This window comes from Doryrhamphus excisus, linkage group LG20 (assembly GCF_037039965.1).
Source record: "Doryrhamphus excisus strain RoL-2023G ecotype Guam linkage group LG20, RoL_Dexc_Guam_v1.1, whole genome shotgun sequence".
Classification (NCBI taxonomy): domain Eukaryota; kingdom Metazoa; phylum Chordata; class Actinopteri; order Syngnathiformes; family Syngnathidae; genus Doryrhamphus; species Doryrhamphus excisus.
The window spans coordinates 15498789-15525917 of record NC_136376.1 but is presented as its reverse complement, the minus strand read 5'-3'; the positions used below and the strand labels follow the sequence as shown (position 1 = coordinate 15525917).

Here is a 27129-nt window from a genome sequence, read left to right as displayed (position 1 = left end):
CTGTTAAGAACCTCTTAATAAAAGCTTGTCAAGCTGAACAGATCAATTCTGCATGAGATCACTCAAATTGGTTTTGAAGTCATTGCAAAAATAAGAGACTTGGTGTCAGAAGATGAAATGAAGTTTTGTACAGAAATGTGGCGCGTACAAATGAAAGTAAATAAATACAAGCTGAACTGTTAAGTGGTCATCGGCATTCATTTACACAGTGGTGTGAAAAGCCTTCTTAACCGGTTTCAACCTCCAACGTTGAACTCCCTATGGCTTTCGAACAGAAACATTGGAGACAAACGTCACACCAAAGATTGGTGGTCCAAGCACTGCGCCTGAAGTCTCACTAGACGTCTCACAACAAATCACACAATAGCTGCCATGGAAAATAAATAGTCGCGTTATGGTTTCCAACAAGTACGGCAAATCCAGGATATCCTCACCGTCATCCTTTCCTGGTTCAAACGACGTGTTCAGGGGGGCTTATTTTTCACTTCCTTCCCCTGCAGAGGCTCATCACTGCAGTTGTCAACAAAGACATGGGTGAGTAAACGACCGTCTTATTATTAGCAGTGGTTAAGATTCCCATGATACCAAATATTTCTTAATGCTAACAACAACAACAAACAGTCATTTGTGCCTCTAGAGCTTCTAGAGCCTGTTCATTAACACCAAACGTGAGAAATCCATCACCTCCAGCACAAACGGTCACTTTTGAAGTTCCATGTTTTTTTCCACATCATGAAAATTTACATACACAATATAATCTAAATACGCCCTTGTCAACAAATCGTCATGGCAGCTATGTGTTTGATCATAAAGTGCCACGCAATACGGGACAGGGGTGGGCAAACGCTGTATTCCCAGTATACTGTAACCAAGTTTATACTGGATTCCACCAGTGAAGCTGGATTTTGGACAAAAGACTATTGTTTTAAAAATATACTATATTGAACCTTGTTTGAACGGGAATAAAAAGGTCAACTGATTACGTACGTCTATTACAACTGACCTGGATGAAAAAGTGAAGGTTGCAAGGTGTTGATCCCACATATGTGAGATTGAGTGAAAATGTGAAGTCAGGTGGAAACGGGACATGAGAGCGATGAGCCAATTACCTTATGACATCTGCTCTTTCCAATTACCATGAGTATAGATAGGAAGAGAGAGGAGGTTAATAGATAAGCCAAATGAAGTCTGTTATGATCTCCACCTCTGATCTGCATACGGATGTGTTTATTATTGCAGAAATTCTTCAGTGTCACCCGGGTCCCCAAATGAAATAAAGGCTCAGGTTGAGTTTGCATCAGATAGAACCCAATGAATGCTGATCAGGCTGAAGAGGAAAGTATTCAGCTCTTCCGACAAAAATGGAGAAATAAACTGCTTTCAATTGGTTTGTCCTCTTATTTGCTAAACTAAAATGGCAATATGGCGATCCAAATGTGTGTGTAGACTATTATGCAAAGTTGCCACTATACTCTCATGGAGACTCTTACAATCATATTTCTGCTATTATTTACAAGAGTGCTAACAAACTTTTTACCAAACACTGCAGATGAAGTTCAGTGAGGGAACGAATGTGGCAATCGTTTTGATTATTAATTAATGAAAACTATTTTATGAATCTAAGATGGTCAATAAAGACTATATTTGTGTTGTTCCAGATTAGCGTGAGCGGATTTGGAAGAGTAACTAAAAACGGATATAAACATGACAATGGGAATATGGGCCATCAAAAACAACTTGTCTAAAATATAATGACCTAATCATCACATTGTTACTCCAAGTCAGTCCCTGTGGGATGTGGAATATCAGCTGGTCTTGTTAAGAAGATGAATTTCACCCTGCTGTGGGACAGACATCACGCGGAAACAAGAGCCCATATTAAGAAATGTTTTGGTGTTTTTCCACTGCTCTTCAGTCGACAGAAGTTACTCAGGTGTTTTATGGTTTGAGGCACTGAACAACACCCAGGAAAAGGATTCCATGCCCTGCGATGATGACCAGGCCCTCAGGCTGAGGATGACATTCCTACGACCAACTGCCCACACGCCAACGGATATTTCTAAACACCTCATTACATCAGGCCATTGTTCCAACACGTTTTAGGACAAAGCCCAAAAAGGCCCTGATGACCAGCCTGAGCATCCAGCACCACAAACACCGACTCCCATCATCATTGGGGTTCGCTCTGGACGCATGGAGAAGTGCATGAGATGCGGCTTTCAAATTCAAGGCTTTTGTTTGGATCTGCTGGTGGATCCTGGTAGCATGGAGGGTGTCGGGAGGTCCACTGGTAGTGACAACCAATGAGGGAGAGAGACTGGCGGGGTGGCAAGAGAATCGTAGGGTGGTGCTTCCGGGTGTTCAGTTGGCTTCTTCAGACACTGAAGAAGAAGCCATTAGTGGTTTTAAGACAAAGACAAAGGGATGACAGACACTTTTCTTGTTGCTATTGTATAACTAGCCGTTTTACACACACTGTACAGCACTGTTTGGTAAAAAATAAGAAAAACTTCTCAAAAAACTATTTTGGTATAACGTCTACGTACTTCGGTTCAAGGTACATTATTTAAAAAAAAAAATTTTAAAAACCTTAAACTGTATTATGGAAAGCAGGAAGTGATCAAATGTAACAGTTAGTGATTGTAAAAGTACCAGATGGAGGGGTAGGATTTAATAAGCTTTGCTTCTTCCTACTCCTTTTGGACATGTGGAACTGGGAACTGATTATGGGATGCACTCAATTGGAATCTGATGCATGTTCAAATGAAATTAAACCATTACCATTACCATTAGCATTACCATTAGCATTACATCTGTGTACTAAATATCACGTTATGAAATGGCCCCCTACCCCGCTGTGCTACTGGCTGTTCCATCATGAACAGCCCTCACCTGGTCACAGATCCCCCCAGCTTTTGTAACGAAGGACGACAGTGACAACCACTTGCTAAGTGAGCTAAGAACAGCACATCCCCACTTTGTATGGAGCAGCCACCCACAGCATGCCGATCAGCCGCATCTCTGTACAGTCAGCAGGCTGCAAAGCCATGAATTGGAAAGCTCTCCAGAGAGTGGTGAGGACCGCAGAGAAAATAATTGGAACTTCTCTTCCCCTATTAAGGATATTGCAGACAAATGCTGTACGGCCAGAGAACTGATTATGGGCAGGGATCCAATACACACCATGGAAGGATCAGCCTGCTGGCCTCGAGCAAGAGGAGCCACCTTAGCTTCATTCCACACAAACCATCAGACTCGGATCCTGCCCCCACACACTTCTTACACTGACTGGCACTATTGTAAGATCTTGCAAACATTTAACGAGATCCGGAGAAAAGAAACGAGTCGAGATGCTGCAAATATTTCCTCATCATGGAGTACAAGTACTGATGGTGCAACACTAACGCCAAGCATAAAGATATAATACTAATTATTCATTATTGTTCGATTCCACCCTCAGCCATATCTGTGTGGAGTTTGCATGTTCTCCCCGTGCATGTGTGGGTTTTCTCCGGGTACTCCGGTTTCCTCCCACATTCCAAAAACATGCTAGGTTAATTAGCCACAGGTATGAATGTGAGTGTGAATGGTTGTTTGTCTATATGTGCCCTGGGATTGGCTGGCCACCAGTCCAGGGTGGACCCCGATAAGACAGCTGGGATAGGCTCCAGCACCCCCGCGACCCTCGTGAGGATAAGCGATGGAAAATGAATGAGCGAATGAATGAATGAATATCGATGTGACAAATGCTGAGACGCACCTGGAAAAGTTTGGCTTGTTCATGGACCTTAGCACAGAAGACGTTTAACAATCAATCCGAGAAAGTAAAGTAGAACCTTGGTTAGCGTACACCTCAGTTTTCAGTTTGCTTTGAAAATATGGAAAAATGCCTCAGTTCACGTATATTTCTTGGCACACGTTTTGTCAGATTATTAATGCGCTGCATGAGTCCTCCTGTGCCCGTAAGATACTTTTAGAACAAACCATCCTTATTAGCATGTTCTGAACCGGAAAACAGAACTGGAAGTCATTACACAGCTCTATGACGCAAGTCACAAACTGGACACAAACTAAAATACTGTAATAAAGAAATGAATGCAGCGCAATAAAAATAGTGCCAAAGTGGATTCGTTGAAAAGTAGCCTACTAGCAAAGTCATTCATGAGCTATCCTCCCGGGAACTAAAATCCCTCAGGTTGTCTTGACAAGCATTATGATTGAACAGCCTCATAATTCCTTCATCATACACTTTGTCGGCCTCTCTCTCCCTTTCGTTGACTCAAAAGGAAAATCAGCCATTTAACTTGAGCGATTTTCATTCAATCGAGCCTTTCGAAATCAGGCTCGTTGGTGATCCATTGGCGGTCTGAGTAGTTTAAACAGAAACTGCAGTAATTCTACTCTTGATCAAACATACTTAAGCTGTGTTAGAGATGCTTGCATAAGGCTGCCAAACGTGATATTAGCTTCCACTTCACTCGTCCATGTCACTACTCCCTGAGGCTGCACTGTAAGCATCATGGGAAAGTTTTTTTAGCCATAAATTAGCTGTGTCACGATACAATCCGCAGGGAAAAAACAGCGTCTTATACGCCGGAAACTATGCTTGAGCATTGAGTTTAGCTGCGCCACACATTGTGTATTCTTCTGCTCTAACTAGCTCTAGCAAGTCTCTAAATGAATTTATGGGATGCATTGCAACCACAAAACGTCACAACAAGGAACGCTGTGAACCGAGAACCAGCGATGCTTCTCAGGTTGGAAATAAGCATAGCAGCCAACAAGTCCCAAGTTCACCTAACCTTTACTCTGCATTATATTCCAGCGAGTGGCACGTGCAGTAAATAACCTTCCGCATATCTAATTCATGATGCGGGTGGATGCGTGTATTGGCACACACATCCTTCCTGGTGCAACTTGATGGGCACATTTAATACCACCCAAGGCTTTTTTCCTTGTCCTGCTTCGCCGCTTCATTTAAATCATGTGATATAGAGGCGTGTCTTGGGAGGAAGATACTGTGCTCAGTGTATAAATACTTAATGCAGCTTGGTGTGCATTGCTGCGCAGCCTCCATCCCTCTTGTCTGAGTCAATACGCTAAACAGAGCAAGAACACATGACATTTGACATGAATTTGTTTAGCACTCTGGAAACTGTCAACTTGACCTTGGCGGCATTGGATTGTTGCATCGGCTTTATCGCTGTCACAGCAGACACCAGAAGACGGGAAGATTCTTGTGTTATGTTTTGTACAGCCAGACTGGAAATGATGCTCTTTCCGCTGAATTAATCATTAAAATGTGTACACCCCTCTCTCTATTGTGAGATATATTGCTTACAATTCGGACTATTTTCTGTTCACAAGCAAAACCAATTGGTCCTGCTATGAACACATATTTTGTGTCGGGACTAAATACAGTGAGTAACTGGTGTCTTTAAAAAAACAAAACAAAAAAAAAAGCAGATGTGTTCTTCCGTCTGCATAGCTGCATAAAATTAATTAGTCTTTGTTTTGTGTGAGACATATGGCAGCCAATTAATGTTTACATCTACAATAAAAGCATTCCCATAGTAAGACTTTTCCAAATGCAATCTCATGAAAGAACTGCTCCAAGGGTCCCATAAAGTGTTATTTAATATAAGTGCTTTCTATCACCCACACAACATACACCCAATAAATTCTAATGTGGCTATGCTTGTTGAAGTTTTCCCCCCAAAATATTTAACCCTGGGACTTGCAGCAGCTTAAAAGCAAAGACAAATATTTTCAAACCTGCTAAGCAAACTTCACACACATGTCCTGTTTGATAAATATTGATTCTTATCTGCTCCAGATGATGGAGTATCGAGGTTTGGGGTGCAGAGATCACGTATTTTAAGATTGCGGGTTTCCTTTCTTCAGTCATACTTCAGTCATTCATCCCCGATTCTGTAATGCCATGCATTATATTGCTTTGCTGTATACCCTTGATGTTTGCGTCATCATGACATGATAGTGGTATTAAAGGTGGATTGGGTCGTTCAAGTCCCCTCTGAAAGGCCGCTCCAAAATGCACTGCTCGCCACTGAGTGAGAGTATACTAAATATACTATATACTTAATATACTAAATATGCGCCAGAACATAATTAGGGGAGGCTTGAGTCATGGTGGAGGCTCAATGCTTATTTCTCTGAATTGGAAGTGCTTTTTTTTAACCTATTGTGCTGCCCTCTACTGGGAATTGACAGTCAGTACACCTAAATACTAAAGTTTCTTCCATTTGATCATAAATGTTATGGATGCATTTTACATAGTTTAATGATTATTCAACTATGTAGTGCTTTAATAAATAAAGGTTTGAAACATATGACTTGGCTTATATTCTGTTTTTTTCATCTTTTGTCAAGCAATTCATTGGAAGAGCTGGAAAAACCTCAGTGCTGGACTTCAGTCCATTTTGTACTAAGTGCCTGCTCTATTATCCTGTTCTTCGGTCCCACCCTAGAAGGGGTGGTACCACTCCCTTATGTGGATCATTGGTGGGGTATGAGTGGGTATTTCCTCCGTGGAGCAAGCATCCTGTTAAAAAAAAAAAAAAAAAAGAGCCATTGTTTAATACATATATTGTTACCATCTCTAACATATAGTTAACCAGTGAGAGAATGAATATGCTTTGACTTTCTTTTAAAGATCATTTTGGCAGAAATGATGCCAAATTGATATTGTGCTGTACAACATAAATGCTCAAATTGTTTGTTTCATTCAAATGTGCAGATTTCTAAAATAAAATGTGTAAATTTGCGTCCTTTATAGTGTCCAACTGTAGCTACCATCTGAATCATTATTTTATCTTTTACTTTATTTTTTTTACTGTTGCGATGAAAGGGACAAGGATTTTTTAAAATTGAACAAGAAAATGATTTAAGTTTTCTACTTTATCACTTGGTTTTGCCATTTTGTACATTTTCATGCCCCACTTTGTCATCCATCATGGTGTAGTAATATTGTCTTTTATTATCTAATATTACATTTGTATCAACGACCTTCATCACCGTACATCAGGCGTGTCCACAAGGGCCCAACATGGAAGAGCCAAATGATGCAGGGGCCATTTTGATAGATTTTATTTGGTAAAAAGTAGGGGTTACAGAGATTAAAAAGGGGATTAAAAGTGGCAAGATTTGTCATGTGGAGAAAAGCTGGATCACAAGACCAGGACAGGCAGAAGACAACCGAGACTGAACTCGGGCAGGGCCACCATGAATGATGAATGATAGAGTAAGATGGAAGTGGCAGTTTGCAAGGTCCTATTGGAGGTGCACAGTAAGTGCTTTAGGTGCACCTTGTAATCCAGCCTACCTCCACGTTCACATCTCCAGTAGCAGCGAGTGATGGGTCAGAGTTGAAGAGCAGGAAAAAAGTATTTCATTAGTGACAAGCATGTGCGGGTAGAATGGAAGCCAGAATGGAAACACAAGGCCGAGCAAAAAGGCTGTGTGGTTCTCGTCATGGTAGGGTTAGGGTTAGGGTTAGAGTTAGGGTTAGGGTTAGGGTTAGGGTTAGGGTTAGAGTTAGGGTTAGGGTTAGGGTTAGGGTTAGGGTTAGGGTTAGGGTTAGGGTTAGGGTTAGGGTTAGGGTTAGGGTTAGGGTTAGGGTTAGGGTTAGGGTTAGGGTTAGGGTTAGGGTTAGGGTTAGGACTACGACTGAAAAGCCGCAAGGGAGGGCAAGGCAAGGGGCATCGACTGTGAAGCTGCCCCAACTGAAGGGACCAGCTCAACTTGATAGCCTCTGATCATAATAAGCAGCATGTGCAGCTCACGGCAACCATGCACATCAGGGAAAGGAAATACCAAAATAAGAGTCTCAAACAGGAAATCAAGGAGAAATGCATTTAATGTCCAACATGTCACACAGACCATGATGACAATAAATATTTAAAAACCTGCATATTTTTGTGACTTTGTTAAATACAAATATGTCCAGTCATATTTTTTCATTGTACTTTTCTTAAAACCCAATCAATATTGATTAAACACACACAAAACATCACTGAATCTCTACTTTCAAAAACACAATAACTGGATGAATGTTAAAAACTGTTAATAGCTTAATTATCTTGTGCCCAGTCAGCCATTTTGGAAAGACACATCTGATAGCCCACTGACATCCAGCATTTATTTTGTATTTATGTTTTGGCCTCTTTTAGGACAGGTGTTTCACGGTTTAATTTCGATGTAACACATTCAACAATTCAACAATGGCCTTTTCAGTGATACGTATGTGATTTGTTGGCGGTTGTCCAGTGAAATGTGTTGCTTTGACGGCATCACGTCACAGACGCCGTGCTTGCAATTGGACTTTTTGACCACTGTCCTTAACCCGGCGCTCTTTCTCCGTCGACGCTTCCGGTCACGTCACCAGCTCAGTGATGTTTCTGGTCACGTGACATCCCGGCCGCCCAGTACTCGACTGTCATTGGATGCCACTTGTAACCCCGCCCTCGTCGCAGCCCGCGTCTGTTTCCCGCGAAGAGCGAGAGCTCCTACTGCGTGTTCGTGGTAGTTAGCTAGCTAGGTAGTTAGCTAGCCACAGCTATTTGTCACATTTAAGGTCTATCATGGCGAAGCAAAGTTCGCTTTTCCATTTCTTCACCAAGTCTCCTCCTCCGGTATCCAAGCTGAAAGCCAGTCCTCACCCACCCGAGGCTGACGTGCCCTCGTCTGTCCACAAGTCCAACTCGTCTCCGAAAGAAGAAGCTAAACTAGCGTCGAACAAGGCCACCAAAGTCAAGTCAAAAAGTGTTGCGAAAAATGCTAAGGGGGGATTCAACAAACTGTTCGGTGGCAAGGCACCAACGGCCAAGGATACGTGAGTTAAAGCTGATGTTGTCTGCAGAAGTCCTGGGAGCATTATTCTATTCCATTCTATTCCATTCCATTCTATTCTATTCTATTCTTAAGAGGACAAGTCCACCTGTGGCCCTTGGTGGTGCTTTACATAGCATTTACATAGCGTTAATATAGCATTTACTTAGCATTAGTAAAGCATTTACATAGCATAAATAAATCAAATATACTAGGAATGGACTCTTAGTCAATGTAGCTTCTAAAGGATGATCCTAATATATATAATATTTTGACCTCCTATCAGCAGCCCCGCTTGCTCATTCAGCGCCGGTACCCTTGTTTGGGCAAAGCTGGAGGGGCACCCATGGTGGCCGTGCATGGTGGCACCCCAGCCTCTGACTGGACAGCAGATGCGAGGCCGCGGTCAGGCTCAGCGCATCCACGTCCATTTCTTTGACGAACCCCCTACTCGGGGATGGGTCAGCACCAAATACATCAGAGAGTACCAAGGTATCTTTTGTGTGAAGTATTTGCCCGGCTTCCTCTTAAACGAGGGATTAAACGAGGAACCTCTTCTCTTTAATGTTGCAGGTTCTGATAGTAGCGACGCCAAAACCGGAGGGTTGTTTTTCAGCGGAAAGCCTGAAATCCGTCGTGCAATGGATCTTGCAGATAAAGTTATGTTTGACAGCACAGAAAACAAATTAAATATCCCCGTCTGCACAGATGCCTCAGATGAAGAGGAGGAGGAGCAGGAGGAGGAAGAAATGGAGGTGAACACCAACACCATATTTTGCTAAACTCATATCTATAACATTATTAAAGGGGCTGGGTTCAATTGATTGTTTTATTGATAAGTGATTGTTGTTCAAAAAGCTCATTTTTTTGATCAGCTTGACAAGTCGACTCTGAGTGATGCCGACGAGGATGAAGATGAGGATGATGAGAAAAATGAGGACTCCAAGTCATCAAAGGTCAGTCAACGTCGGACCCGTTCCACTGGACATAAGGCCAAGCGACGGCGCATAGTCGAGGCCTCGGACAGCGAGGCATCCGATGAGGAATTCAAACCTGAGCACGCCGCCAGCAGCAGTGAGGAAGAAGAGGAAGAAGGCAGCGTCAGCAGCGAGGGGGGAGAAAAGGACGGTGAACAGGAGTCGGCGCCGGAGCCGGACAGTCCTGTGAAGCCCGTAAAGCGCAAACGGCCTGCAGCCAAGCCAGCGGTAGCGAAGCCGAAGATAAGCGGTACCCCCTGGAGTGGGGCCCCAAAACGAGCTCCAGCGCCTGTCGCAGCGGACACAAAGTCTCGTTTGTCTGCTTTTTCTGCCCCTGACACATTTGAAAGCCAGTCCAGTGGGTCGGGTGCAGGTGGAGGAGCCACAGTTTGGGACCACGAGAAGCTGGAGTGGCTGCAGATGGACAGGAGGAAAGACGGTCAAAGACGACGAGCGTCTGAAGAAGATTACGATCCAACCACGCTGTACGTGCCAGAAGACTTTGTCAACAGAAACACTCCTGGGATGCGTCAGTGGTGGCTTATCAAATCTGAGATGTTTGACGCTGTCATTTTCTATAAGGTGGGGAAGTTCTATGAGCTCTACCACATGGATGCTGTGATTGGAGTTAATGAACTAGGACTGACCTTCATGAAAGGCACCTGGGCGCACTCGGGTTTTCCAGAGATTGCTTTTGCTCGCTTCTCAGATGTCTTGGTCCAAAAGGGCTACAAGGTGGCTCGGGTGGAGCAGACTGAAACCCCGGAAATGATGGAAGCGCGTTGTAAGACCCTGGCTAAGCCCACCAAGTTTGACCGAGTGGTGAGGAGAGAGGTGTGCAGGATCATCACGCGAGGCACCCAGACCTACAGCGTGCTGGATGGGACGCCTGCTGAGAGTCACAGCAAGTTCCTCCTGAGTGTAAAAGAGAAGACGGAAGACCAAGGAAAAGGCGGGTGTTGCCGCAGCTATGGTGTCTGCTTTGTAGACGCCTCTGTAGGCTCCTTCCGTGTCGGCCAGTTCCCAGACGACCGCCATTGTTCACGTCTCCGCACCCTCATAGCCCACTTTGCACCTGCCGAGGTGCTGTTTGAAAAGGGGAACCCATCTGTGGAAACACGCAAAACACTCCAAGCTTCTCTGTCCTCCGCGCTGCAGGAGGGATTGAATGCAGGCACTCAGTTCTGGGACGCTCAAAAGACTCTGAAAACCCTTTCAGAAGAAGCCTACTTCACAGAGAGTGCAGGCAAGGACCAGACGGCAGGGAGAAATTGTCTACCAGTTCTTCTAAAAAAGATGACCTCTGACAGCGATTCACTGGGTCTCACCCCCAAGGACGGCTACGAGCTGGCACTGTCGTCTTTGGGCGGATGCATCTTCTACCTGAGGAAGTGTCTGGTGGATCTGGAGCTACTCTCCATGGCCAACTTTGAAGAATATATCCCTGTTGATGTTGAGATGGAGGAAGCTGCCGGACAGGAAAGCTTCTTTGCCAAGACTCGCCAGCGAATGGTCTTGGACGGGGTGACTCTGGCAAATCTTGAAATATTTCACAACGGTTCTGGAGGGACGGAGGGAACACTGTTGGAGCGCTTAGATACCTGCTCCAGCCCGTTTGGCAAGCGGCTGCTCAAGCAGTGGCTCTGTGCTCCTCTTTGTAACCCGAAATCCATCCTGGACCGACTGGATGCACTGCAAGACCTCATGGGCGCTCAGGCTCAAGTTTCTGAAGTTTGCGACTTGCTGAAGAAGCTTCCCGACCTGGAGCGCCTCCTTAGTAAGATCCACAGCATCGGCACGCCTCTGAAGGGGCAGGAGCACCCGGACAGCAGGGCGGTTCTCTACGAGGAGGTCACCTACAGCAAGCGGAAAATAGCAGACTTCCTTTCAGCTCTGGAAGGTTTCCAAACCATGCAGGAGATTATTCATGTCTTCACATCAGTTGCCCGTGACTTCCAATCCACGTTGCTCTGCCAAGTGGTCAGTCTTAAGGGGGACAGCGGCCTCTTTCCAGACCTCTCTGCCGAACTCAAGCGCTGGGAGACTGCGTTCGACCACAAGAAAGCTCGCACCACGGGAGTCATTACCCCAAAGGAGGGTTTCGACCCCGAGTATGACCACGCTTTGGCGGGCATCAAGAACTGCGAGCAGAAGCTACAGGATTACCTGGACCGACAGAAGAAGAGGCTTGGCTGCAGGAACATGGCGTACTGGGGCACAGGGCGAAATCGCTACCAGATGGAAGTGCCCGACGGGGTCTCGGAGAGGAACATCCCAGAGGAGTACGAGGTGAAGTCAACAAAGAAGGGCTGGAAGCGTTACGTTACCAAGGAGTCTGAGCGGCTCTTCTCCGACTTGCAAGGCTTTGAGGAGAAGAGAGACGCCGCCCTGAAAGACTGCATGAGGAGGCTCTTCTACAACTTTGACAAGAACTACAGCGACTGGAAGACTGCGGTGGAGTGCATGGCAGTGCTTGGTACTTACTTTTTATCATCATCTTCCGCATCCTAATAGCTTTGCTGACTACTGCGTAGTAGTAGTAGCAGTAGCAGTAGTAGTAGAGTAGTAGTAGTAGTAGTAGTAAAGATGCTCTAAAAGATAACCACCACCTTGCATAAGAAGGCTGCCAATCTTCAAAGCCACAGAAATTGCAGTAAGTGGAGGAAAAGCAGAGCGTGGCGATGGCGACCAAGTCCAGTATCGTTGGCTACTGCCCAAAGTGATATCAGTTGTTGTTTTCAGACGTGCTGCTGGCCTTGTCACGCTACAGTCAGGGGGGAGATGGACCGATGACCAGGCCACAGGTGGTCCTCCCTGGTGGTGGTGACCACGCAGCCCCCTTCCTCGAGCTTGTTGGTTCTCGCCACCCATGCGTCACCAAGACCTTCTTCGGTGACGACTTCATCCCCAATGACATCTTCATTGGCTGCCCTGGTAGCAGCGAGGAACCCCAGGAGCAAAGTCATCAGGCCTCTTGTGTCCTCGTCACGGGGCCCAATATGGGCGGGAAGTCGACTCTCATGAGACAGTGTGGACTCGTGATCGTCCTCGCTCAGCTGGGGTGTTTCGTTCCCGCAGAGAGTCTGCGCTTCACACCGGTCGATCGAGTCTTCACTCGCCTGGGAGCTTCGGATCGTATCATGGCTGGTAACGCGGCAAACGCACGTCACTTCAGAAGTTCTATTTCTAGCGCTCTGACATTCTCATCCACGGTAGGAGAGAGCACCTTCTTTGTTGAGCTGAGTGAGACCTCCTGCATCCTGCACCATGCCACCAAACACTCGCTTGTGCTTCTGGATGAATTAGGTACGTCTGCACTGCAGTGGTTGTAGTACTTCGCTTGTGTAACCATGCTGTGTCTGCAGGAAGAGGCACAGCCACATATGACGGCACAGCGATCGCTTGTGCTGTTGTAAAGGAACTTGCTGAGAAGATCAGCTGCCGTACTCTCTTCTCCACACACTACCACTCCCTCGTGGAGGACTATGCACACAACCCTGCAGTGCGCCTGGGCCACATGGTATGCAATATAATAATAGAATGCCAAGATACCTGTATTGTCAATTGCCATCTCTGCGCATACGAGTGCAATCCGTGTACATTCTGCATTCAGGCATGCATGGTGGAAAACGAATGCGAGGATCCGAGTCAAGAGACCATCACGTTCCTTTACAAGTTCATCTCCGGTGCGTGTCCCAAAAGCTATGGCTTCAACGCCGCTCGCCTCGCCAGCCTACCAGAGGAGGTGATCCAGTCGGGTCACAGAAAGGCCAGAGAGTTTGAGAAAAGCACCATCAGCCTCAGGCTCTTCAGGTAAGTTGCTAATGGGCTTCTTTTTGTTCACCAAGCCCACACTGACTTCCTCTGCTCCACTCCTATAGGAAGCTCTGCCAGTTTGCCGAAGACACCACACTGGACAAATCCTATTTTGATGCACTTGTTCAAATGATTGACACACTGTAGTTTCAAACTTGTTGTAGCACTCAGTGGACCAGTCCTGTCATACCCCCCCCCAACCCCCCCCCCACGTGGTGGGCATCAAATGGGCCTGAGCACGGCATGCGTGCCCTGGTGTCGGTGAACCCCCAGCTTTGTTCTGTTTCACAGGAGGAATAACACTATTTTCGTGATCCAATAAAGTTTATTTTTTTTTACAAAAAAGGACAATGTTTCACCTAGGAAATTAAACCCCTTTAATTCAAACTAGCGCCTACATAACGGTTATTGAATACTTCACAATATATTAAGTCTAGATGTTATGATACATGCATACATTTCAGTCTGAATGAGAACCCACAATCACCAGTACACATGGATGGGAGGGAAAGGGCATAATGAAACCATATAGCGCTGTATGGAGATACTTGTCTCAGCTTCAGCCAAGCTGAAAAAAAGCCTAAGAAGTTCTCCTGCAACATTGGCAAACAAAATGGGACCTGATCAGGTAGAATGTCTGCAACATTGTTAATTTTGGTCATGTGTTTGAATAAACGTATCTGTTAATTCCAAACAGACATGTCAATACATGAAACTGTCATGTTAACGTTTGAAAGGAAAGGAGCAGATTAAGCGGACAACAAATACAGTAAGACATGTCCACAGTTCCTTTGGAGAGGGAAAAGTGTGAGCCAGCGTTGCAGGAGAAACATTTAGTGTTTCCCTCACATCTCTTTCACAGAAAGAAGTTAGATGCTGCGACATGAGTATAATTACAGCAATTTGGGATATAATAAAAATAAACACATTTAATAAAATAAAGACATTCAAGTACAGTAAGATTTTTGCATGAAAATACAAAATGACACAAAAACATTAAAATCAAATGAACAGTTGTGTTGAGTGGAACAAAAAAAGCTGAAGTGCTAAGTCATTTTTCCTCATACGTATGGTATGAGCAGCTCGGTCACCCACTGATGGAAGCATTGCGGCCTTCGAGGTGCCTTTTACGCCACAACGCCGTGTCTTTTCGCCACAAGTTTGTACAAGACGCCATTTTTTCCCTCCAAAGCTGATGAGCCACTCTGGCAGTTGTCACTGTTCTCTTTGGGCAACCACTTGCTCTTCAGCGCTCCTGTTAATGTCATCTTGTTTTAGAAAAGCAATGAAAAGAAAGGCTAGGCATCTTCTCTTGTATCCAAGTCTGTTGTTACATGTAAGTCACTGTAAATGCTCTGTGAGAGTCTCTATTTAAAATGTGTGTTGAGTCCTCTGCAATGGTCCAAAATGTCCATTACTGCTGAGGTGCAACAGGTTACTTGTGGGTCTTGAGCTCAGTTGTGCTGCAGCGTATTGGACTCTATAGGAGGTGCAGAGTCGTACAGTGTGTCGGTGTCGTGCGTTGGCTCTCCAGCTAATGTGCAAGGATTTGACAACGTCCCTGCGCCACAATCACAGAAGAACCTACGGGTGGAGAGAAGGACAAGCGATAATGGCCTCGACTTAAGCAAAGCTTAGTTTAAGACAGTTTGAGCAAGAAGCTCGTGTTTGTGGCTCTTCTACTCCTGAACTACTGCACACAAGGGGACGAGTTGTGAAAACATACACCCCCGTTCTGCTGGTGCCATCATTTTTATAGCCAAATACGCCACATAGTGGTAGTGTCATGGGCCATTTGGGAATATCAGTCTGGATGGGGATGACGCCACCAAGATCATTCCACTCATGTCAACACCAATGGGGTGTTCCGGTTTCACATGACGGCACATAAACTTGGTTTTAATAAATAAATAAATAATGGTGTCTTCAGCGTATCAATGTAAACAAAACTGACCTGTCGTGTCTAATAAACTCCACGTCGTGTCCCTGGTGGCACTTCTTGATGCAGTTCACGCAGATGGCGTTGCGGTCTGTGGTGTTACAGGTGTGGCACCTGCGGTGAGCCAAATGGGGAGCCGTGAAAAGTCGAACAAGACAGAAAAACAGTTGGATGATGTTGCCATTACCTGTAAAAGTCGTGCATTGGGTAGCTGGTGTAACTTGAAATCTTGTACAGGCACTGACCTCTGCTCACGGCCTTTTCAATTGCATCTTGATTGTTCATTATTTTATTATCTGCAAATCAAAGTTGGTGTCAGATGGTAATAGTTGGTCAAGTAAAGTCGGGTAATAGTTGGACCTTTCATCGTAACGTTGACGCCAGATGCAAGAAAAAGCCCTCCAAAGCGGTTGTTGAAGATCTGATTGCCCTCCAAAGTGGCTGTGGCATGATTGGTGATCTCGATACCTGGTGACGACACACACGGTCGTTCATACGCGCACATCTCATCTGAACATTTTTAGGTTGGGATTTTCCACAGACCTGCAGCAAAGCCATCAAATATTCTATTTTTCCTCAACACGGGATGGCTGTTGGTGCTGATGAGCACACCTGCTTGGGCATTCCTGAAGATGTCGTTTTCCTCAAGCAAACCTGGGTGGGGGGCAGACACAGGTGGTATTTACATTGCAAAAAATATCAAACAGCTTCCGTCAACAATATTCTAACAGTTCTAAATATGCAGAGCAGAATGGAGGTGAGATCAAACTTACTGCACATCACCAAACAAAAACGGATGGATTCATTTTGTACCTTCTGCCATCTAGTGGACTAGCTTTTAATTGTTCTGCTTGGCACTACGGGATAGGTCACAAAGATTTTGGAGGAAATCATTATTTTAGGAACAATTAAGTGAAATTGAATAATTTGCACAGCACATGCATCAAGTTAGGAATCGCTGTGTTAGAGTGACGGTGACACTTTGAAGAAATAAAGGATTCACTAAATATTGTGTGTGTATACATATATATAGTACGTATATATCAACGCTTCAAATACAACCATCAGTGTAGTTACCTCTTCCTCCATTAAATATGCAGATTCCACCGTCCCTCCCATCATGAATTTTGTTCCTTCTCAAAGTGGGGTTGCTGTCAGTCTTGATCCAAACTCCTGCCATTGCGTTGTCAAAAATCTCATTGTCCTCAATAAAGCCCAGGCCTGGAAAACACGCTCAGGTTTAAGGAGATGTGGCAAAAAAAAACCCAAACAGATTAAGTCTTCATCTCACCCGAGTTATAAACCAAAATGCCTCCATTCTGACCTCCCCAGATCTTGTTCCGCCTGATTTTAGGATTGCTGCCAGTTCTGTGGATCAAAAAGAAAACCCATCTCAGAAGTCTGAGTGACTAAGTGAGCCAATTTCAGTCCCATACAAACCTGATCTGAACTCCAGAATACATGTGATTGTAAATGTCATTGTCTTCCAGCACACCATGGCCGTTGTCGTAAAAGTAGACCCCGACCTGTCACAATCAGAGTCCTCAACTTGTTGACATGGTCTTAAAAAAAATCACTTTTCTGCTTTTTCACATTGATTTGGGAAAAGTATATGGAATGCAGACACCATAAGCAGGCGCCCTTGCAGTCATCATTTAGATGCATTTAAAGACATTATGAAATTATAAACGTCCTACATCAAAAGTGCTTTGTGTTCATATTTTTGGATCTCTGCAACAGATTCATTACAATGACATTTTTTTTGGAGCACCTTTTGGAGTAATGGCATAAAAAGAGGTTCCAGTGTAGTTGGAAAAGCCAAGGATAACAACAAGATGGGTATCGAAATGATCTCATCTCAACTCCAACGGTACCTGCTTCCCACTGTGTATCCTGTTCCTCCTCAATACGGGCGTGCTGCCTGTGGTGACCCACACGCCAGCAAGTGTGTTACTGTACACCTCATTCTCCTCGATGACGCCTTGTCCTTTCTCGTGCTGCAACACAAACAAATCGGCGCACACCCCACAATGACATGAAAGATACTGTAGATGAAAACAAAGCCAAACTGCGAGGCGTTTTACCACATAAATGCCACCATGCTGGCCGTCGTGGATCTTGTTGTGCCTGACAATAGGGCAGCTATTTGTCCTGATCTGAATCCCTGCCAAGGCATTCCCATAGATGTCGTTTCCTTCGATGAGACCCCGTCCATCACCAAAAATGTACACCCCACCTTGGTTGCCATTATATATAGCATTTCCCCTGTATTTCAACACAAAGCATTTCAGCATCAATACACATGTAAATGTACACATTTTCTAATGGCGAAAGCCAACACTCACCGTATTGTGGGGTCACTGTTGGAGGTGATCCACACGCCGGCAAAGTTATTTGCATAGATCTTATTTTCAATAAATTGGCCGCGGCCCTTTTCATGCACGTAGATTCCTCCTGTCTGGCCGTGATGAATCTCACAGCGCACCACTGTCGGGTTGGCGTATGCTTTTACCTCAAAGCCGGCAATGCGGTTCCTATGGATGTTGCAGCTCTCAAAGTAACCCTGACAACAGACCAGAAGACACATAGGTCAACCAACATTAGATAACTGCACCAACTACACCACGTGCTTCTTGAAAATGCATGACGTACCATTCCGTGGTCAAATGTAAAAACACCCACATCTCTGCCGTGGTGGATGTGATTCCGCCTGATGATTGGGTTACCGTGGTTTTTCACCCAAATCCCAGCTAGAGCATTGTTTGAAATCTCATTGTCCTCATATATTCCCTGGAAAAAAAATGGAATATATTTAAACAATCTGTCCATTTGTACACCGAGCTCTTCAGCTGACCAACAAGGAAAACGTAATGGTAATGGTAACGGTTTTATTTCATTTGAACATGCATCAGATTCCAATTGAGTGCATCCCATAATCAGTTCCCAGTTCCACATGTCCAAAAGGAGTAGGAAGAAGCAAAGCTTATTAAATCCTACCCTTCCATCTGGTACTTTTACAATCACTAACTGTTACATTTGTTCACTTCCTGCTTTCCATAATACAGTTTAAGGTTTTTTTTTTTTAATAATGCACCTCATAGCGAAGTACTGGGTGATATGAGCATCCAATGCCATAATGGGTACCATAGTGCGTGTCAATATAGTGATATATATAGCACATCATGACTGGTTCAAGACTCTTCATCCTTGTATTTAGCAAACATCAACTGCTTGTATTGTTTCTTGAATTGGCTCATCGTTGTGCATTGTTTGATTTCCTTACTCAATCCATTCCATAGTTTGATTCCACATACTGAAATGCTATGGCTAGCATAACGTAGTCCTAGCATAGACGTGTTTCAAATGTACTTCTTCCCTGAGATCATATTTCTCCTCTCTTGTAGAGAAGTATTGGATGACATTTTTAGCTAATTGCTTATTTTTAGCCTTATGCATTATCTTAGCTGTTTGAAGATGAACTATATCAGCAAGTTGAAGTATTTGTCATTTTAGAAATAAGGAGTTAGTATGTTCTCTGTAGGCAGCATTATGAATTATCCTTACTGGCCTTTTTTGCAGTACATTTAGCCAATGAAGATTGCTGTTACCAAACAGCATGATTTTAGTTTTACTTAGGTTCAAGGACCATCTATTATCATCAAACCATCTTTTTAGTGGGACCATTTCTTCTCAGAATTTTCGAATGATTTCGTCTGTACTCTCTCCGGAACAAAAAAAAAAAAGCAGTGGTATCATCCGCAAATAATACCAAAAACGTTGCTTGTTACCTGTGCATGGTCAGTGATGTAAAGACCAACATTTTCACAATCACTAATGTTGCAATGTTTGATTGTTGGACCTGCGCCTTGACCACTAACGCACACAGCGGATCCCACTGAAACAAGTGAGAAAGTCAATCGCAACTTCAAACGCACTGCATGAACCCACAAAGCAGACCCCAAGTTGCAGAGGGCGTCATTACCTGTGCAGGTGCTGCGTATGATGCAGTGGTCAATAATTGGGCTGCAGTTGACCGTAATCTCCAAGCAATGGTGTGCATTGTGGTGCTGGGCGGATTTATCATCAGGATTGAACTGCAGTGGACACAAGATCGGATCAGCACTAAATATGTTTGATTGCAGGAAACACAACATCATAAATATATCATCTCACCCTAATGGTCATGTATCCAACGTAGGCATCTTCAGAACCTTCCATGAACACAAACGTGGAGTCTCTGGTATTTTCAATGATGACTTTCTCTGCCACTTTTCCAGGAGCTACAACACAAGACTGGTCAAACTACAGCATATAATCATACACAAAGCAAAAGTGAGACACACATACCAGCTCCGATCATTGTGATGGGTGACTCTATGTAGATCCATTCATCTGTGTAAATACCAGTGTGGACAAAAATGAGGCCGTCAAAGTGAGGCTCCTGGCCCCCTCCCAGGGCATCCTCTATGGTGTCATAATACTGAGGGGGAAATACATGTGTTGATGAATGGATGGCTGGATAGTGACATGGAACAATAAATTGTTGGGAGTAACATTACTCACAAACATGTTATCTCTTCCTTTGTACCGAGCAGGATTACTGTAGAAGTGTTCCGCAAAGCCTGGCTTAACGTGTGCTCCTTTATACTGCAAACAAAGCATCACGCAGTTAGCCATGTTTGCTGTTAACTCAGACATTGGATCGGTGTAAAGGTAACAGTTTTAGATAGATAGACCTCCTTTATTGTCATTGTACAATAACACAGCAGTGAAATTGACAACAAAATGTCGTTGCCTGGCTCCCGTATAATCATAAATAATAATAACAACAATGTGGAGAATAAATAGATGTCATCAAATGTGTCAACAATGTACAGCGTAAACAGTAAATTGCACAAATAATTTAAATAATCTTGAATAAATAATAACAATTTCAAGTTTTGCGTGTGTGTGTGGGCAGGTAGAGGGGCATTATTTGGCTGGTTGTTCTGCTGCAGATGCTGCAGAGCCTTCTCCCCGACGCCAGGCGAGAAAACAGTCCATGCTGGGGGTGTGTGGGGTCAGAGTAGATCCGATGGGCTCTGGATACGCAGAGGCTGTTTGCTATGCTATGCTATGCTATGCTATGCTATGCTATGCGTCTAAGCCAATGTGGAAATATTTCAGAAATGTTTTTCCTCAAGGAAACTGTGAAGGCCAGTCACCCAAAGGAACACAAATTAAACTGCTCACACCCTGCAAACTGAAGGTCACGGTTATGGCCTACGGTGTTGTCCTTTCGCGTTACATTAGCCATCTAAACACAGAGGAATTGAAGCAGCACAGCACCCAACCAAATGTTAAATATGCTCAACAGTCAAAAAAATTCCGATATTACTGCAAAAACCTTTAAACCTAAAAACGTTTTAGAAAGTGGGGTTCGGCAGTCGTCCGAAAGTACACCAGAGCACTTGGTATGAGCATAATTGGTCCCATTTAACATTTATCCTGGTCTTTGATATCTTTGGCAACAAGCACGATTGCCTCTTCTAGCCATTCATTTAGCTTAATGTATATTTTGCAGTCGTCACCTCAAGTACCTTAAATCTTTCTCTTTCCTTTCATGGCGATATCAGCATTGTGTTGCCAAACGCTCAGTCATGTAGACTTTTGTACCTTTGAACTTATTTCCCTGTTTCAGCAGTGCAACATCCATTCCATCTGGTTGCCCTCTGTTCTCAACTGCCCTGTCATTTGACTTGGGTATTATTCAAAACCCTGGGAGGATTACATCTTTCATTCGTGCATCCCTATTATCAATTGTATTTTGCATTCTGATCCATCTTATAATTGTATTTTTAATTTGCACAATTTTTTTTCTTTGCTTCTTTCTCTTCTTCAATAGTGGCGTGGAAAGCAGCGTTATCATCCAGTAGTACCTCGATATCATCCTGTAGTACCGTGATACCATTGCACAGTGCTCTATTTTCCTCCATTGGGTTTTTAACCTCCTTAAGAGCACCGTTATCATTTTGTAGTACCTTGATATCACCCCACAGTTGTATTTGTACTACGTGCACAGTGCTGTTTTCCTCCTTAAGGTTTATGGCCTCATCATGGATCTCCGAGAAGCTCTTCTTGGGGCTGTCATTCTACATTTCCAATCTGTGTTTGCAGGCCGCTTAGATCTTGCTTTAATTGTGCTACAGTTTCCTGCTATTGCTCTTTCATCTCCTTCCAGGCGCAATAGAGCCTCAACACAACTGTGGACCTGGATCCACTACTTGGAGGCGCCATATAATATCAAATCCTCCTTATTCAACTCTCACAATAGCCCAGTTTCTGATTGAGGGCCCGGATTTCCAGAAGCATTATCATTTTGCTTTTTGTTTGGCATTGTTGCTTGACAACTACTTGGAACTTCAGAAGTTAGCTAGTTAGCTTGGCTTGCGAGCAGCTACCAGCACCTGTAAATAATTTATTTCAAATAATCTGTACCGCTTTCCTGTCCAAGTTCAAGTTGAGGGCGTCAGTAAGCCGTTTTGATCTTGTGTTCCCCAAGTGTAGTCAGGAAAGCACCAAAACAGTTCACCGAGGAGATCTAAAGGTTTATGCCCGATCCTGGAAGAATCATTGGTCTTTACTGCATCTGTGCCCATCTCCAAAGGACTATCAACGAAAGGTGACAACAACTGATCAAATCTCTTATTGAAAGGGGTTGGTGTTTTGTTTCACTTTGAGGTCTTATCCCCAAGCTTGCTGTCAACCCTCCACTTCCTGTGGCACCCTGGTCTGCACACCAGCCGATTGCAGGGCACATACCGACCAACAATCATTCACACTCACATGTTTTCATGCATGCGGAAAAACAGCCCCACATTATAATGTTACCCCTTCCACACTTCACTGTTGGGATGGGCCGTGCAGTATCGTGGTATCCAAAGTGTTCGATAAAGTCTCATCTGACCGAACTATATCCTGCCAGTGTTTCACAGGCTTGTCCAAATGTGCAGCAAACTTCAAACGAGTTTCAACATGCTTTTCCTTCAGCAATGGAGTCTTTCATGGTTAGCGTGCATACGGTTAGCGTCATGGCAGTGGACCGCACACATACCTTATTGTTTCCTTTCAAACACTCCTACCTTCTGATTTCAGGTCTTACTGGATTAAGCTTTCCACAAGTAGTCTATACTTCTCTCTATACAACTCTTCTGATATTTTTGACAGAGGAGTGGAAATAATTATTTCAACAAGCACCCGGTCACTATCTAATTCATGGTAAAATTAGGTTCTTTCCACTTCAGAAATTAGGCCCCTATGGTGCTCACTGCAACATTCAGAAGTTTAGATATCCTTCTGTGGCATCAGTATGCTCTCCAGCAGTTGTTTGCAAACTTTTTACTGTCACGTACCCCTTTAGTCATTGAATCCACATGAAGACATGAAGCCATGTACCCCTAACTCCTGCACACTTAAAAAACATAACCCATTGTATCTTAATTAACTTGAGATATTCAACGCATTTCATTAGTGCATTCATTTTATAGTACTTCTCGGTCAAAGATGCGTTTTTTTGCATAGTGACATTTGGATAAAGTTTGACACGAGAACTGATAAATAGATAATAGCTCCATTTTTGGGTGAAAAAGCTACCGTAAAACCCAGATCAGGCCGAGATGATGATAAAGAAATACTTCACTTTCATTTCTAAATACATCAAAACATCGAGACATTTACAGTGAAACATAATAAACAGGAAAAAACTAAAATCTGTAATGTCATACCAGCTGTTGAAAACTTTCCTTCCAGGGATTTGGCTGCTCATATTCTTCTGGGTTTATTTGGTAGAACTTCCCTGCCTCAGGATGCATCATGGGCCGCGTGTACTCAAAAACTTCCATGTACAGTCTTTTCCTGCAAAAGGACACATTAGTATTTAAAATTATCCTTCTTGTGTGAGCACAACTATGTAAGGTGAACTAAATGTGTGGTCCGTCAGATTAAAAAAAAACCAAATTATTTCAAAAATGATTTACATATAACACTAAAATACCAGTAATCCCACTGCTTTCAATTCTGTAACACACCACCAGAGACTCACCAGAGGATGGGGTCGTTGGCCAACTCACTGAAGCGCTTACACACACAAGCGGAGCGGCACAAGTCCTGCTCCAGAAGGTACGAGAAAATCTTTAGCACCACCTCGTCTGGAAGCTTCTCCTGCAAATACTGCTCTGCTGGAGCTGCTGCTAGAAAGGACAAGAAACAAGTCGGTCAAAGGCATTTGAGGCAAATGTGAAAAAGAACATCATCACCTGACTAAGCCGTCCTAACATGATGGCATCTTTTATCACCTTTGGAAGTCATGTTGGTATACAATTTTAGTGAGAGCACAAAAGATAAAAGCAGAAAAATGAAAATGAATATGCAATTTTTGTGGGAATTCTAAACCACAGTTAATGTACAACTAATCCTACTTTTCCATCTATTTAATTATTTTCTGCACTGCTTACTTTTATTTTGAACAAAATTACACCATGAAACAACATTTAACAATGACCATCCATCTTCTATACCGCTTGTCCTCACTAAGATCGCTGGAGCCTATCCCAGCTGTCTTTGGGCGAGAGGAGGGGTACACCCAGCCAGTTGCAGGGCACATAAATATAAAAAAAAACATCCACACACACATTCACACAAATGGACAATTTAGAGTCTCCAATTAACATAGCATGCATATTTTTGAATGTGGGAGGAAGTCGGAGTACACGGAGAGATTCACACAGATTTTCCACAGAAACGCAAATCCTGAATCTCCTGACTGTGAGGCCAGCATGCTATCCACTAGTATACAATGTTTATACATGCATTTATATACCAATTTAAAAAAACAACACAAAACAGTAAATAATTACCCCTTCAATCTAGCCCTAAAAGTTTTACTAGGTACCTGGTAAATCTTGGCACTTTCCTGAAACTCTGGGTCGCTTCGGGCGGTGTCCAAAGTTTTCTGTGGTTGAAGTGGAAGCACCCTATGTACAGAACAAGTCAAAGAAAATATTAGTTGAAAAAACAGTTTTGGAGGCATTTGCACCCATTTACCTCCATGTTTGTCTTTGTCGGACACACTGTTCTCTTGGGCAGAGACTTTCTTCTAAGTTGGTATGGACTATTCTGAGCTCCTGGACCAGATTCTTCTGCAACCATATCTGCAGGAACGTCCTCATCTGGAAACCATAGATAAAGGTTAGAGCTTGTCATCAATGACCCAAACCTGCTATTCTAACTTCAGTGGTGTTAGAGGTGTAATTAATAGATTTCAAGTCTGAAATCTGTCAAGTTTTATAAAGTCTGGCGTGAGCAGGAAATGCCACCAGATCTCTGTTTTTGGGGGGGGAGTAGCTGAGCCCTGAAACAAATTATGTTCTATAAGGAGGCTCACTTTGCCAATTTTCACTTTTGGCAACCTGTGGGCTAAACATTATGTCAGTAACATGTAAAAAAACACACAGATAAAAAACTAAACATTGTGATTACCTACTCTATATGCTCCAGAAACTAATATAGATCCCACCAAGAAGGAGATTCAATGAAGCCTCCATGAAGCATTCACCCTTGGTTTATTGAAGGGTTGTTAGTTACCCCAGAAAGGTGATGCAAATCCGGTGTCTGCTTGTTGCTCTGGTTGCAAAGATGACTCTCCCAGGCTACTGGGCCAGTCACCATTACAAACACTGCAACAAACCGGGTCAGTTAAAGCGGCTTGAAATGACACAAAAAACCCTAATGAACAAGAACCCCGTTGCAGGGGACACATCACACATCACTCAATACATTCTATTAAATGGAACATCACATTATGAACAAATGTAGCTGATGTCGTTATATCATATTTACTAGCGCTGTGTGACTAATAACCAAAGTGGTCTTGCATATAAGGTTCATTTCAGAGCGACACCAGCTGTTTACGTTTAGCAATCGGAGCACGTATTTCAGAACATTACACAGCCAACGGGAATTGCAAAAAATGAAAAAGTCAAACCATGTAATTATAGCATAAAAGCCCAGAGTTGTATTCCTTCACTGACAAAACATGGTCTGATATGAAACACCTGGACTCAACAAACTAGCCAAACATGCTAATAATATGCGCCCGATGAGTAAGCTACGACAACCACTTTGTGTCCCATTTCCTACGTTTGCCACTCGTGAGACAAGCAAACCCTGCATCAAGCGCGTCATTTCACCATCACGCCCAACGTTATTTTGTGGGAAAATATACTTTTAAACAGCACGACGAAGCGCAAAGTAGAAAGAAATGGCCACACGGAGCGAAAAATACAGCAAAACAAAGCGCGGCCTAAATGCTAGCTCGGAACACAAAAGCCTCGGTGTTTCCTGACAACACAAGCCGACGTCTACGCCTGCTACTGGCTAATTGCCGTTACAACAACAAGCGATATTCTTTCCATATGAAACAACAGTGACGACCATTGCCATTCAATTATACAACTCGTCCTACAATTAAATATTAAACAACCGAAACGGCAATTTTGTGGCTAATGTCACGGTTACCTCTTTCCTGGTGGTTCCTCTCCGGCTGTACCGGGCGCGGCCTCGACACTCGCCTTGGTCTTCTGCTAACGTTACTTGCTCTGACGGAGTTCATTTGGTTGTGTTGTTAATGGTGAAGAAATGTCGAAGCCTTCACAGCAGAAGAGGCGAGCACGTCGTCTATGCCTTTTTCAGGAGCATGGTGAGATCTGTCATTTTCCGCGGCGGTGGCTCCGGAAAAAGTCGCACAGTTGTCGGGTTATTCCCGTTCCCCTGCGCTGGTGTTACGTCTCGGCCTTACCACTGTGGCAGGCAGGAGGAGCCATAACAGTCGAGCACCGTCCGCCAGGAATCAGCCGCATCACACTCTGTCTCCGTCACATGGTCTTCTGACATCTCCCCCAAGCATTCGATTAGTATGTATTTTTAAAGGTAAGGTGCCTTGCTCAACAGCACATTGTTCATTAGAGCCATGTAGTGTCCAATAGTGCAGCTTTTGCAAATGGAATTTATTGATTGAGAGCATGTTTATTATTGTGATTGTTTACTAGATGTTTTTCATATTTTTGCACATCCCTATCCATTTTCCATACAGTGTGTCCTCAAAAGTATCACGGGTGACCAGCTGGAGCCTATCCCAGCTGCCTGGTGGCAAGTCAATCATAGGACACATATTGGTAAGCAACCATTCACACTCTTGGGCATTTCACTGTCTCACAGTCAACACTTTCCTAGTGAACCTTTGATGCATCTTCTGCATTGAAGGTCATTGGAAAGCATGAATGCGTATGGAGCCGATTGCAACTGGGGGGATTTTATTGACAGTGACAGGTTAGATTGAGAAATAATGAGAGGACTCTTAAAAGTTGCAATACATTTTCTGTCACACGTACATTGTGCAAAAGTACATTTAATTCAGGAGTACATTTCACGTAAGCAACACTTTAAATGCCCAGGAAGTGAATTAATTACTGTGACACCAGTTCTGTACTTTACAATACTGAACTTTTTCATAAT

At 43.7% G+C, this 27129-nt stretch overlaps 2 protein-coding genes across 5 annotated transcripts; one reads left to right on the top strand and one right to left on the bottom strand.

Annotated features, from left to right (window-relative positions):
* Positions 1–8546: 8546 nt before the first annotated feature.
* Positions 8547–13976, top strand: msh6 (mutS homolog 6 (E. coli)). 2 transcript variants are annotated; one of them, XM_058058389.2, is made up of 9 exons: positions 8547–8851; positions 9137–9339; positions 9421–9602; positions 9723–12300; positions 12567–12971; positions 13041–13130; positions 13190–13344; positions 13438–13637; positions 13706–13976. In XM_058058389.2, the coding sequence occupies exons 1-9, from the start codon at positions 8601–8603 to the stop codon at positions 13785–13787; spliced, it is 4146 nt and encodes a 1381-aa protein (XP_057914372.2). In that variant the 5' UTR covers positions 8547–8600; the 3' UTR covers positions 13788–13976. The 2 variants fall into 2 exon arrangements, with proteins under 2 accessions (XP_057914372.2, XP_057914371.2); XM_058058388.2 differs by having other exon boundaries at positions 9134–9339.
* On the bottom strand, positions 13946–26491 carry fbxo11a (F-box protein 11a). 3 transcript variants are annotated; one of them, XM_058058390.2, is made up of 22 exons: positions 26134–26490; positions 24661–24785; positions 24509–24590; positions 23660–23807; positions 23343–23472; positions 20143–20226; positions 19927–20059; positions 19753–19859; positions 19562–19673; positions 19368–19474; positions 18232–18369; positions 17925–18142; positions 17664–17844; positions 17454–17576; positions 17020–17105; positions 16871–16947; positions 16657–16800; positions 16123–16233; positions 15940–16047; positions 15767–15875; positions 15595–15693; positions 13946–15224 (listed from the first exon to the last, which is right to left on the bottom strand). In XM_058058390.2, the coding sequence occupies exons 1-22, from the start codon at positions 26225–26227 to the stop codon at positions 15095–15097; spliced, it is 2646 nt and encodes an 881-aa protein (XP_057914373.1). In that variant the 5' UTR covers positions 26228–26490; the 3' UTR covers positions 13946–15094. The 3 variants fall into 3 exon arrangements, with proteins under 3 accessions (XP_057914373.1, XP_057914375.1, XP_057914376.1); XM_058058392.2 differs by having other exon boundaries at positions 23660–23804; XM_058058393.2 differs by lacking the exons at positions 13946–15224; positions 15595–15693; positions 15767–15875; positions 15940–16047; positions 16123–16233 and adding an exon at positions 16244–16436 and having other exon boundaries at positions 26134–26491.
* Positions 26492–27129: the final 638 nt, after the last annotated feature.

What these genes read in the sequence shown, in the direction of transcription:
- msh6 (XM_058058388.2), top strand. Translation starts at nt 8,601, where the DNA reads ATGGCGAAGCAAAGTTCGCTTTTCCATTTCTTCACCAAGTCTCCTCCT. An exon ending in AGGAGGAGGAAGAAATGGAG is followed by an intron (nt 9,603 to 9,722) that starts GTGAACACCAAC and finishes TTTTTTGATCAG; the next exon opens with CTTGACAAGTCGACTCTGAG. An exon ending in TTCGGATCGTATCATGGCTG is followed by an intron (nt 12,972 to 13,040) that starts GTAACGCGGCAA and finishes CATCCACGGTAG; the next exon opens with GAGAGAGCACCTTCTTTGTT.
- fbxo11a (XM_058058390.2), bottom strand. Translation starts at nt 26,227, where the DNA reads ATGAACTCCGTCAGAGCAAGTAACGTTAGCAGAAGACCAAGGCGAGTG. An exon ending in GAGGAACCACCAGGAAAGAG is followed by an intron (nt 24,786 to 26,133) that starts GTAACCGTGACA and finishes TATGGTTTCCAG; the next exon opens with ATGAGGACGTTCCTGCAGAT. An exon ending in CGTCAACGTTACGATGAAAG is followed by an intron (nt 15,876 to 15,939) that starts GTCCAACTATTA and finishes TTTGATTTGCAG; the next exon opens with ATAATAAAATAATGAACAAT.